This window comes from Drosophila simulans, chromosome 2L (assembly GCF_016746395.2).
Source record: "Drosophila simulans strain w501 chromosome 2L, Prin_Dsim_3.1, whole genome shotgun sequence".
In the NCBI taxonomy this organism is placed as follows: domain Eukaryota; kingdom Metazoa; phylum Arthropoda; class Insecta; order Diptera; family Drosophilidae; genus Drosophila; species Drosophila simulans.
In genome coordinates, this window is record NC_052520.2 from 8,864,941 (window position 1) to 8,877,646 (window position 12,706).

General features: G+C 42.2%; 5 protein-coding genes across 17 annotated transcripts in view; 3 read left to right on the forward strand and 2 right to left on the reverse strand.

Annotated features, from left to right (window-relative positions):
- Positions 1-2,575, forward strand: part of LOC6731576 (pneumococcal serine-rich repeat protein) — a 34,926-nt gene extending 32,351 nt beyond the window's left edge. For 6 of the 12 annotated variants that reach the window (XM_039295938.2, XM_039295893.2, XM_016179816.3 and 3 more), the window contains 2 exons: positions 97-1,339; positions 1,901-2,016. In XM_039295938.2, coding sequence (XP_039151872.1) covers positions 97-953 — 857 coding nt within the window. In that variant the 3' untranslated portion in view covers positions 954-1,339; positions 1,901-2,016. Of the gene's footprint in view, positions 1-96; positions 1,340-1,900 lie in introns of those variants that run through there. The other 6 variants (XM_016179814.3, XM_016179818.3, XM_044922400.1 and 3 more) reach the window with 3 other exon arrangements.
- A 273-nt stretch (positions 2,576-2,848) lies between these two features.
- On the forward strand, positions 2,849-5,397 carry LOC27207690 (CD63 antigen). The gene is made up of 4 exons (XM_016183375.3): positions 2,849-2,983; positions 3,913-4,003; positions 4,445-5,047; positions 5,172-5,397. The coding sequence occupies exons 2-4, from the start codon at positions 3,935-3,937 to the stop codon at positions 5,244-5,246; spliced, it is 747 nt and encodes a 248-aa protein (XP_016024252.1). The 5' UTR covers positions 2,849-2,983; positions 3,913-3,934; the 3' UTR covers positions 5,247-5,397.
- A 1,155-nt stretch (positions 5,398-6,552) lies between these two features.
- On the forward strand, positions 6,553-9,060 carry LOC6731577 (tetraspanin-6). The gene is made up of 5 exons (XM_016179829.3): positions 6,553-6,697; positions 6,819-6,925; positions 7,886-8,074; positions 8,174-8,344; positions 8,432-9,060. The coding sequence occupies exons 2-5, from the start codon at positions 6,845-6,847 to the stop codon at positions 8,915-8,917; spliced, it is 927 nt and encodes a 308-aa protein (XP_016024253.1). The 5' UTR covers positions 6,553-6,697; positions 6,819-6,844; the 3' UTR covers positions 8,918-9,060.
- A 33-nt stretch (positions 9,061-9,093) lies between these two features.
- LOC6731578 (argininosuccinate lyase) lies at positions 9,094-11,273 on the reverse strand. The gene is made up of 3 exons (XM_002078683.3): positions 10,297-11,273; positions 9,544-9,944; positions 9,094-9,487 (listed from the first exon to the last, which is right to left on the reverse strand). Exons 1-3 carry the CDS (start codon positions 11,123-11,125, stop codon positions 9,206-9,208), a joined length of 1,512 nt encoding a protein of 503 aa, XP_002078719.2. The 5' UTR covers positions 11,126-11,273; the 3' UTR covers positions 9,094-9,205.
- A 137-nt stretch (positions 11,274-11,410) lies between these two features.
- On the reverse strand, positions 11,411-12,594 carry LOC6731580 (dTTP/UTP pyrophosphatase). 2 transcript variants are annotated; one of them, XM_002078685.4, is made up of 4 exons: positions 12,434-12,592; positions 12,133-12,377; positions 11,812-11,958; positions 11,411-11,752 (listed from the first exon to the last, which is right to left on the reverse strand). In XM_002078685.4, exons 1-4 carry the CDS (start codon positions 12,521-12,523, stop codon positions 11,605-11,607), a joined length of 630 nt encoding a protein of 209 aa, XP_002078721.1. In that variant the 5' UTR covers positions 12,524-12,592; the 3' UTR covers positions 11,411-11,604. The 2 variants fall into 2 exon arrangements, 1 of the variants encoding a protein (XP_002078721.1); XR_005545106.2 differs by lacking the exon at positions 11,411-11,752 and having other exon boundaries at positions 11,820-11,958; positions 12,010-12,377; positions 12,434-12,594.
- Between the last annotated feature and the right edge of the window lie 112 nt (positions 12,595-12,706).

Genomic DNA, 12,706 nt, shown 5'->3' on the forward strand with positions numbered 1-12,706 from the left:
GAGAATATAATTTAAAAAAAATATGAAATAAAACTGCCTTTTAGTATAATTTTGTATTAAGTAACATCTAACGATTCTCCATTTGCCCAACTACAGGTCACTCCAGTCGCTCTAGGCACAGTGAGCATCCGTCGTCGGGAACCCGGGAGAGCAGTCGGCCAAGTAAGACGAGATCGAGTCGCAGTAGCCACGACTCGGCAACGATACACAAAAAGTCGACCACGAGCACAACAGCCAGTTCGAAAGCATCGAAAACCACAGCGCATAAACCATCTGCATCTGCATCAGCCAGCACCACCACAGCACCACCCACGCACCACCACGAACTGACGTACGTATACGTAACGAATTTAGCCAATACCGAAACCAGCGAGGAGTCACCGGAACAGCATAGTGCCGAAAGCGTCGAGGAGCCCTCAAAAGAGGCGGACTACGCGAGCATTGATGAGGTAGAGACGGTGACGAAAGCACCGCAGCCACCGCCGCGCAGCAAACGAAAGAGATCCCTAATCCCAGTCCCGGTGAATCCGCCCGCCAGCTATGAGTATCGCACCAAGCTGCAGATGATACCGCCCAGCTACTCGAATCAGTCCACCCTGAGGTGCCGCAGTGTGGCCCGCAAGAAACCCTCCCTGAAGGCCACCCAATCGACCAGCTCGAGCTTCGCCTTCCTGCCCTACTTGCCGGCCAAACGGAACTCGAGTGTTAGCCATGTCTATGACAACTATCTGCTGTATGCCACCAGCGAGGAGCTAGGCAAGGCGGACAAGCTGCGTCCCTACCAAAACAATCTGAGCAATGAGCATGCGCAGCTTTTTGGTGCCTCGGCGACAGGGGCGGCGGCTCGGGAGGGGCGTGGCCGGCTGAGCGGCTGGCCAAAAAGGCTGAAAATGCGACAAGTGCGCAGCAGTGTGTCCACCCACCAGCCATTCGGCATCTGCACATGTTCATAGTCAGCGCGGGACAGACATTAGCCCAAAAGAAACCAAAAATCCAAATAAATATGATACATATCCTTTGGCTGACAGGATCTCGTCACAAAAATCACACAAGCACACCCAAATAATCCCAAATGCACGATTACGTTTGATATCCCACAGCTGGCCAAAAAGTGAACTGCATTTTCCTAACCACCACCCAAAAACCACCCAACCAACCACTGTGTTCCCCATACTAATACTAAAATCCCAAAAATAATATTCGAGTGTGAGAGACTTTCGTTGTTAATTTTGATTATTATTTATTTTGGAGCGCACACACAATCAAAAACTCGGCCAATGCACACAAGCACAAAAAAGAAAAAAGGGCCTGTCTGGGTTCTGTTTTTACTTTTCACAGCGTAAGCGTTTTTTCCAAATTCCGTTTACTTTTCTAACACCCAGTATTGCATGTTGGGATTTAGCGGGAAGTACGAAAAGTGGTTTGGAAATGGACATTAAACTATAATTTCTCTACTATCAAATGTGGCACCACAAAAAACGTTTTTTGAAACTGAATTTAAACTCCACTAAAATATAACATTTTTATAATTTAACCAAATAATTCTCTTGCATGTTTGACTACGATTAATGAACTCACACCACTTAAATTTCTAACCTCACGCACACTCCGCTCTATCAGTAGAATCAACTCTAAAAACTGACTATGAACATGTTGCTGGAAACCAGAAAAAAAAGTCAACTGAAATCATCAATGAAATTGGAATTAAAAAACCGAAACACAACATCAAACGGCCTTGCTCTATTCTATTTCTCTCTAGCAACTGGAACTACGTAGTTGAAGTAGCAATTTGGAAACACTATTCTAAGAAACCAAACAGTAGAAAAATCATTAAAATTATATATTATGTACTGTCGCATGTGTAATCTTAGATCTAACAGGGTATTTTCCTCGTCCACAGACACGGTAAAAGCACTCTGAATGGACACCAGCATCATCAGCACCAGCACAGCAGCAGCGGCAAGCATCAGGGATCTGGACATGGCCATCGGGAGCAGCAGCCACACCATGTCCACAGCCTGACCACCTCGACGATGGCGAGTAGCAGGCATCCGCGGGATCGCCACGGCAAGGATAGGAAATAGGATGTGGGGACACCGGCGCGGAAGCAACGAACTACTAAAAAATAAAGCATCTAATTTAAATGATTTATATACACATTTGTAAAACGCACTAACAACTGAACGACCAACCCAATTCGATGAGACTTTCTTTAGGTAATTTGCGAAATTTACTGGCAAGGCGATAAATTTCAAACAAATTACTCAAGGTTGACGGCACCCAAACTAACCGACTTACTAATATTGCAAAATGTGACTATGAATATGTTTCAGCTCCCAGTTCCTGTTCGCATTTCCACATTGCATTTCCCACACACTGAAAAAAAGAATGGAAACACACGCTTTGGCATTGCACTCGAAATTCAAGTATTAAAATTATGCCAGCAACTCCACAAAATTAAACTAAAAACTAAACATATAAAATAACAAATGATACTCATATATATTCTTCGGTAGCATTTAGTGTACGACAAGCAAAGTGAATGAAAATAAATATAATACATATTTCAATTAAAGTTTTTATCTATATGAGGAATGGGGATAAATCGCGTATACGACGCGTAATCCATGTTGGCTAATACAAAGCGGTTCGTTGTATAAGCAACGGTCAATACATTTGCGAAATGTTCAATATAGTCATGAAATATTATATATTTGCTCATACAATTCGAAAAAAACAACGTGGAAGTTCTCTTTTCGCAGACCCGTGCTAACTCTGTGAAGAGCTTTTTCGCAGCTTTTCCACATTTCGTTATATATTTCACTTTTTATCACTAAACTCACGCAAACCAACAACTCGATAGGTAGCAAAGCTTATGGGTGCAATAATAATCCTCTGCGAGCGTTTTTGGTAATGGAAGAGCCTCTCAGTTGTTGTCCAACTGCCGTCAAGTTAAACTAAAATTGTCCACTTTCTGTGTGCCGTGAGTAGATTGAAAAAGCAGAAAAAATTGATAATGTATAACTCGAGTGCCACTGCGTTATGCTCAAACTGGGCCACTGATAAGAACAAATATAACGTTAAGATAGCTAGTTGGGAGCAATTCGAAAAAATAACTTTCGAAATCCCATATAATTATGTTTGCCAATTTGTGACGCGATTTTGGGCACTCTAAATGACACTGCACCATCTGGTCTGGCATATAGATGAGTCATCGATCCGATAGACGGAGGAACCCTTAACACTTGGCTTTCTTATCTATAAATGTGATTATAATCTTCACTATCGAGCCAAATTAATATATGTGTGTCTTCCATCAAATTTTATTGTGCTTAAAATGCTTTCCCTAGCAAAATGAGTCATATGAACTCTAGGCACAAAGTTTGTTGAATTCCGTTGAATTTCACATTTCCTTAAAATACACAAAATATTTAAAATCACACAGTACTCGAAACAATAAGAAGCCGATCGCTTGAACAGCTTTAATAGATCTTGATGTCTCTAATCACAGTTTTGTTTTGAAACTTACTCTTATTTAGTTTTTGCTCCGAAAAATGCGCAAACTTTTTCTATAAAATTTTATCGTATCTTATCTCATCAAAACGCTCGTTTATCTTGTCTGAAATGGCGGTCTCGGCAACATCGGCACATTAAAAATACAACGGTTGACCACATTTGGCTTAGATGTGCCATGCTATGTGCCATATCATTTACTGATAACTAAATATATACATATATATATTGGCTTTTGTTGATAGGGAGTGAAACCTTCCTTGGTGTCTTAGTTTCGACTGCAGCGTATTTAACTTTCGGAATCGATTTGCGTCGGTTGTGTTATATTTTCGGCCCGTACAAAGAACCTATCTCGTATTGGTCTAAAGCCTTTTATTAATATTACTATTGCTCTTACAGCGCATAAACTAAAACAAACAAAATGTCGCTACTAACGGGCAGCGCCAATGCTGTGAAGTACACGCTATTCGGATTCAACTTGATCTTTTTGGTAAGTTAATGATTTGGTCTCTATTTGGATGAGTCACCAGTCACAGGGCGCTGATAAAGCGCATTTGAGATTACGTTGACTAAAGGATTATTGGTCATTAGTTAAAACATACACTAAATACGAGGAATGGTGGCCATAAATGTTATTCTGGGCATTATATATATCCTTAAAATATATTGGTTATATTAACATTATGGTCTAACTACGTGCTACTTCGTTTTAGGCCATCATTCCAAAAAACTATAACACATAAATAAGTTACATTTTTGCTATTTTTGCAAATCATACAAACACTACTTTATCTCCTACACAATTTCTTTCATTTTAATAACATAAATAAGTAACCTTTTCTTAGAAATAATTACGATAAATCCAAATTATGAATTGCTAAAATGCCTTAAACAAAGACCCTAATATTGATCATTATAACCATCCATCCAGATCACTGGCATTATCCTGATTGCCGTGGGAGCCGGAGTTGGCGCCGTCTATACGGGCTATAAACTCTTCCTGGCCGGAAAGTTCTTCTCGATCCCCACGTTCCTGATCGTGATCGGATCGTTCATCATCGTAATCTCTTTCTTTGGCTGCTGGGGTGCCCTGAAGGAGAACTACTGCCTGGTGCTCAGCTTCTCGGTCATGCTGGCCATCATCTTCATCCTGGAGCTGGCCGCTGGTATCAGTGGCTATGTGCTGCGCAACGACGCCTCCGATTTGATCAAAAATTCGCTGACTTACTCCTTGAACGAGTATAACAGTATTTTTCCGAATGCGACCACCAAGCTCTGGGATGAAATCCAGGAGGAGTTCGACTGCTGTGGTGTCAGCTCATACAAGGACTGGAACGGCGCCTTCCCCAACGGCGATCTTCCCATCTCCTGCTGCAACGTTCCCGTCGGCGCAGTGGGCACATTCACCTGCAATGATGCTCAGGCCAGCGTGGAATACCGACACAAAGTCGGATGCCTCGACGGATTCTCCGGATACATTTCCGCCCATGCGGTCAGCCTGGGAGCGGCAGGTGTGGTCATTGCCGTCCTCCAGGTGAGTTATGGTGCTGAAATAGCTCATGTACTGTTTGGCCTAAAATATAACTAGGCCAATTATTACAAATGTTTAATATCTTCCTAATACCTTTCACAACAATTTTCCTCTCCATTCTTTACAGTTCTTTGGCGTAATCTTTGCCTGCTACATTGCACGTGAGATTAAGATCCGTAATGGCATTACTGGTTTTATGTAGGTCCGGAGGAAATCGATTCTGTAGGATGATGAGCTAGATGAGGATGGTGCCGATATTTACTTTAAGACACTGCTAAATTCGATGATGTTCTAAGACATATTGTACTGACATTTACCCTTGCTTGTATAAATAAAGAACATATTTTAGTGTATTTATATTAACTTTTCTTTCGCTGTTTAATAAGGCTTATCGTCTAACTGGTTATACATTTGTCGCACAATGCAATCTTATCGTTCATACTGATATTGTGGTCAATAAAATTTTGAATGCATTGTTCATTCAATCTAAATCTTGCCTTATTACTTTAGTACTTACTAACAGAATATAGATGTTTGTCGATCAAAATACTGCTTTTTTAAATGAAATACGAATGAAATTATAGCTGATACAAATAATATTTTTTTATATAATTCAAACAATCTATTTAAATTTTATCACCATTTTTTATTTCTTTAATTTTTGCTGTTGTATAATTTATATTTAATAATATATTTTAATATATTTAATGTAATATATAGAGTTCCAGAGCATTGAGAGATATTTAAATATATATATGACTTTAGAAAAAACATATTGCAAATATACACACATACATATGTATTTTTCCCAATGAAGCCTGACAGCCAGCTGACATACTTATGAGCAAGCACACCTGTGTTTACCTGTAAATAATTTAAGCAGTTCGGAAGTGCAGTGCGATTAAAAAATCGATAGACCATAGAAGTTGACTCACTTAAAACTGAATGTAAATCGATAATATACTCGATTGAGCCACTGGCATTGACATGTGAACTTGACCAGCACGGCATGTGAGTTTTTTAGGGGGAGTGAAGTCTTATAAGCAGATAAATTCCAGTTAGTTTCAGTAAGTATAAGATTTTAAAGGGCACTGGATGTACCATCGACTTGGCCCAATATTCGATATTAGAACATCCCTTTAATGGCGAAAACTTGCCTGAAATCGTTATCTTATCATATATTTGTCTAACTGGAAGGCTATGAGCCATAACAAACTGATAACGGTCGCTTGGAAAGCTTTCCAGAGAGTAGACGTGTTTCAAGTTCACTGAAAAAGTAAATGGGATTTAAAAGTTTTATATTTACGCTTTCAGGATTATATTCATAATGCTTCGGAACTAAATGTTTCCATAGATTTATTTATTTTATATTCTTTATTTATACCCTCAAAAAGAAGCGATTTTCCGCTACATACGTACATTGAAAAATATGGAAATATTCAAATCAATAAGCTAATAATAGTATTTGACAAAATTTGTATTTAAATATTGCTTCAAATTTCTCGCAGTGTCCGAGCGAGTGGGAGTGAGAAGGCGGCAAGGCCGGACGGCCCCTTTCGGAGCGTGGGAGAGAGACGGCTGGTTGGCAGTTGACTTGGCCGATTGCCTTAACCGTTTTGCCACTCAGTTCAAGTGAGACTAGCAAAAGTTAAAGTACGTGCACTGCCGGGTCGGTCGGTCGTCAAATTAAAGCGAGCGATACTCTATACTATACGATACTATACTATACTATATATCGAAATCGGCCAGCTATTAACACTTTCACAAATTGCAGCTGACATCCAAGCGAGAAACTGCGAAATGGCTAATAGAGAACTGCAGCTGAATTCGGGCATGAGGTGCGCCAAGTACATGCTCATCATCGTGAGCTTCATGTTTGCGGTGAGTAGATGATCCTTGTTACTGAATCCCGGATCGTAGTCCTCCATTAATGCCACCCATGAATCACGGTTCCGCCATCTTGGATTATTTTCCATTTTCTGCGATTGCCTTTTTTTATCACACAGAGCACCTAGTCTTATCATCCCGTCCAGCTAAATGAGTGTGGGTGTAGTACTCTATATTTTTTGTTTTTCGCTGATAGGAAAACAAAAATGAGAGCGAACTGGGAAATCGCAGGGAAAGAGAAACAGGTCAAGAACCATTTTCTCTTACCAACTGTTTTTTGTTTGCCTTCTACTAACGAATACCAACTAGATCAAAAATAATTGAGATTGAGGTAGCAACCACATATATTAGGTATAAGGAAAATCTTAAATTTAAAAATTACGCTATCGCAAATATCGGTTAAAAATATTTTTATTTCATATTTCACCATTCCTTACGATAACTCACTTTAACAATTACTCATTCTGATAAGATAGCCAGACCAAAATACTCTTTATAGTGTGGGTGCAACAATGTACATGTGTATTTCCGGGCCAGGTAATAATTGTTTGCTCAACTTGGTTGTTGATCTACAATAAATATTAACATATATGCTTTAAAACAAGCCAATAAATACGTTAGTTTGTAAAATAAGTGGGTGTGCACTTGGGGCAAACATGCTTTAAAAACCTAACAATGCCTATCCATTATTACAAACGTTTTGCGATCCTTTTATTATTAATAAGTTAACAAGATTTAACAACGCCTATATATATTGCACACTATAAGTACGGTAAAGTGTTACTAGAATTAAAAACTAAACTAGTTCGCCATTTTTGATCATTCAGAATGGACATAGTAATAGATACTGCGTTCGATGTGTTCACAAAGTCACACTGAATATCTCACCGCAAATTGAATTTCACATGCAATTCCCAACGATTTCTTACCCCGTTTCCAATTTTCCGCCCCCAGCTGACCGCCATCCTCCTGATTATGGTGGGAACTACGATCCAGACCATCTTCGGCGACTTCAGCCTCTTCATCGATGGACACTTCTCGTCGCCACCGGCACTCCTCATTGCCATCGGATTCATTCTGATCGCAGTGGCCACCCTGGGGGCCTATGGAGCCGTCAAGGAGAGTGTGATGGTCATTAATCTGGTAAGATAAATTACTGAATCAAAATGTATTAACTGAATAACTGAATTTAAAGTGAGATTTTAATGGGTGATGTGCTAATATGATGACACTTATTTGCAGTACGGAGTGTGCCTGTTCCTGGTCTTCATCCTCGAGGTTTCTGCCGCCATCGCCGCCTTTGTGATGCAATCGCAGGTGAGGGGCATGCTGATCCGAACCATGAACCAAGCCCTGGCTGAGTACGAGCACGATCCCTACGTGGAGTCTGGAGTGGACTTCATGCAATCTATGGTATGTGCAAAACCCCTAAATATGGGATGTACAAGGAAATGAAAAGAAATGCATCCTAATATAATGTCACGCATTTCTTGACTACAGCTTGAGTGCTGCGGAGTTAATGAGCCGGAAGACTGGAAGGACTACCTATCCGCCAATGTGAACTCCACTCTGGGAGTCGATGACGTGGTGGTGCCCAACTCATGCTGCGGCAACCAACCAACAAGTCTGAACGACTCCACCCAGATGACCTGTATGGAGACCTACGACTACGGCTGCTTCCGCAAGATGAACTTCATTGTGTCGCAGAGCGCCATGCTGATTGCCACCGGAGCCACCACTGTGGCCTTTGTCCAGCTCCTCGGCGTCCTCTGCGCCTTCATGCTGGCCAAGACGCTGCGCCGCAACAAGTCCATCCGCGAGGCCCGCCGCTGGCAGCTGCAGCAGAGCCTCGGCGTCCTCATCTCCGGCGGAAAGATGGCTCCGCCCCAGAATTCCGCTGTCACCGGCTATCAGCAGTTGGACAACGGAGAGCAGGGCTCCCACGAACCCTACACCTACACGCCCCAGAGCCCCAGCGTTAACTAGGCGGCGACATCGATCGAAGCCATATTTATACCGTATACCATTCCCAAAGAGATCCCCTTGTAAATGTAACTCTTTAATTTGTTAACTAAACATATAGTAAAACGAAATAAACGCGGTAGTCCTAGACTACCTGCTAAAAGGTATGGTAAATGTATGTTATAAAGAAAACTATATTATACCGTTGCAGAAGCTATATTGATTTCAGTCACAATATAAATTATATTTTTAATATGTAAAACAAGGCGATTCAATATAGCCAAGATCTACCATAGAAATAGTCACAGTAACCTAGGACTGTTTGGCCAAATCCCTTGCGCACTTCTTGAGCAATCGCAGTTGTCCCACGACGCTGCTACTGGCGGTTCCACCAATCGCATTATATTGCTGGACATTGTTGGAGTAGTCCGCCACTGCAACGATATCCGATCCAAATAGAGGACTGAATGTCTGGAGATCTCCCAGTGGCAAATCAGTGATCTCCACTCCGCGCTTTTCGGCCTCCGAGACCACGCGACCGATGATGTGGTGCGCCTGGCGGAATGGAACCCCCTTCTTTACCAGATAGTAGGCCTGTAAGTAGGGAATGTAATGTATTCTTATGAAATATAGCCTTTAGGCGTACTTACCCAGTCCGTGGCCAGCATGTCTGTGCTAAGTGCCGCCTCCATTGATTCCTGTTTGACCTGAATCGTCTGCAGGACACCATCGGTAACCTCGAGCACTTGGGACAGCTTGTCGAAGGACTGGAAGCAGAATTGCTTGTCGTACTGCAAGTCCTTGTTGTAGGTGGACGGAGTGCCCTTAATGGTCATCATTATCCCCGTCAGATTGGCGGTGATCACTCCGGCCATGCCGCGAATCAGCTCCAAGCTGTCCGGATTCCTTTTCTGAGGCATCAGGCTGCTGCCACTGGAAAAGCCATCGGCCAGTTTGATGAAGTCGAACTCCTTGGTGCTGTAGATGATCAAATCCTCCGCCAATCGGGACAGATGCAGGCTCACCATAGAGCAGCAGTAGATGAAGTCAACTAGAAGGTTGATATGGACAAAATTCTAATTAAAGTACCCTTAATCTTTTACAAAACTTTTTAATCTCTTAAAGAATAAGGTAAAAATTCTCATTGCAATGCAATTTAATTATTTAAACAAAATTTAAAATAAAGCAATATTCTGTTATGTAGGAAAAAAACCAAAAACCAAGAGGTGTAATCAACTTTTCTTTTTTTGTTTAATCTGGGCAATTAAACCAGCCCCACTTATCAGTGTCTCTCCTGAATAATCAAAAGTGGAGCGGTACGCTGATAAGAAATCAATCGAACCAAAATCCATTATCAACGACTTTGAAATGACTTAAGTGGGCGTTTCTCACACCAGACTCACCTACAAAATCTCGATCTCCCACGGCGTGCATGCTGTTGGCTGTGACGCCCGAGAATCCCAGCCTCTCGGCCAGCCACAAACGATCGATGCCAAGGGGATTTCCCGCCAGAGCGCCACTTCCAAGGGGCAGGACATTCGCCCGATCCCTGAGCTCCACCAGGCGCTGACCATCTTCCCTTAATGCAAACGCGTGCGAGAGCAGCCAGTGGGAGAACTGAACGGCCTGGGCCCGCTGCAGATGCGTGTATCCTGGCATGAGGACGCCCAGGTGGAGTTCCGCCTGCCTGGTGGCAGTTTCGATGATGCGACTCAGCCGGCCCAAGGTCTCACGAATGGCCTTGCGAAGCCATAGCTTCATGTCCGTGACCACCTGGTCATTTCTGCTTCTGCCCGTGTGCAGCCGCTGGCCCAGTTCGCCGGTAATCTCCACCAGCAATCGCTCGTTCACCGTGTGCACATCCTCGTCACCGGGTAGAATCTTCACAGTTCCCTCGATCCAATCGAATCGCAACAGCTCCAGATTCTTTACCAACTTATCCGCCTCGGCTGCGTTGATGAGACCAGCTCGATGGAGTGCCTCTGCATACGCCTTGCTGGCGTCCAAATCATCCGCATAGAGGCGGGAATCGTAGGGCAGGCTGTTATTAAGCGAATGGAGAGCCTCATGCGGCCCCTCGGTGAACCTACCACCCCACATCTTATAGCAGCTCTCGGGGATCTGGGTCATGATGGATCCGATTGGCGCAACAGTTGTTTGATTACTGGGGCCGCTCGCAGATACTTCATTGTGTCGTACAGCCATGTTATCTTTAAAACAAAAGTTGCTCATTTTTAAATGATTGGGGCACGCCAAAAGCGAGATTCTCTCAGTGGGAACAGTAGTTTCAGTTGCAAATACGTTAAGTAAAAATATAAATGTAAATAAAGTTAAAAAATAACCATGTATTTACAGATTGCTTAAATATGGATAAATATGAATTATTTACTATTTGTCAACTAATACAAAGCTATAAAATCTAGGTCAATACGGAGTTTACATTTTTGAAAAATTTCAAAGCAATATGACACCACTGTTCCCTGTTCTCTCGTACAGAATGTACTATAATTCTTCTGCTCGCTGTTATATGATTTTTTATTTTTAATTGACTTGGGCTAAAAAAGAGCAAACAGGCCCTCAACGTCGGAGATATATAGCCGCTTATCAACCAAGATTAAGATCGCTGGAGTGTGTGTAGCCTCTGACGCTTGTTGCCGCATAAACCACGGATAGTTCGGTTGTGATGACGACGGCGACGATGACACCAGCTTTTACGAGGATAGATCCTCTAGGAAAAGCTTATTTAGTTCACAGCACAGTCGATGCAGGGGCAGACCCATGACACAGTAAAAGTCCCCATCGATCCGGTGGATGAGCGCGCCTCCAGGTCCTTGGACGCCATAAGCACCAGCTTTATCACTGCAATTTTGAAGTCAAAACTAATGCTCATTATATTAAATTCCATATTAGCTGCTTACAGGGGATCTCCAGAGTCCACATAGCTTTGAATTTGTTCTGGCAGCAGATCGCCAAAGTATACGTCCGCTGTGTCCGTAAATTTTCGAATACCGTTGGCATGTTTCAGCACAACGCCGCTAAAAACGCGATTGGAGGTTCCAGAGAGACTACAAAGAATTAAAAATAGAAATATAGCAAGAACTTATTCCTCCAACTACCTGATACACAAACTATTGTATAACAATTCCTCAATAGTTCCGTCAGTATTTATATATCCAAGGAATCATTCATGCTAATAGTTCTGACCCAGGATAGAATAATGCAAATGGAAAGGCCATTACTTGGTTAGCATGCGTATAGCGTCCGCAGGATCCTTGGGTTTTCCATAGATCTCCTTTCCCAAGGTGACCATCGTATCGGCGGCTATGACAATTAGGTTTTTGGAGTCCCCCGTGGAGCTCAATCTCGAGTACACCTCCTCGGCTTTTCCCAGAGCAGTGGCTTCGATATAATCCGAGAACTCCTTGAAGTCCTCCAAGTTTAAATTCTCCTCAAAAGTCGAAGGACACAATTCGGCATTGAGTCCCTTAAAAATGTAATCGGTTATGTCTTGGATGGATTTCGATTTCTGATGTAACCTACCAACATCTTGACCAGCTCCTGTCGCCGTGGAGAGCCGCTGGCTAAGACTATGCGATAATTCCCTAATAAGTGCTTGATTGGCGCCAACATTATTACTTATTTTATTTACAAACAAAACATGTGTTATAGAGATGGGAAGCGAAACGATAACTAACGATAAGGCGATATACGATAACACATACCGAATAGCTGAGACGTGCACCGATATTATTATCTTGACGGCGCAAATGAATCGATAGCACTAAGTTGCAGTTCAAATTTAAAATTTTTCCG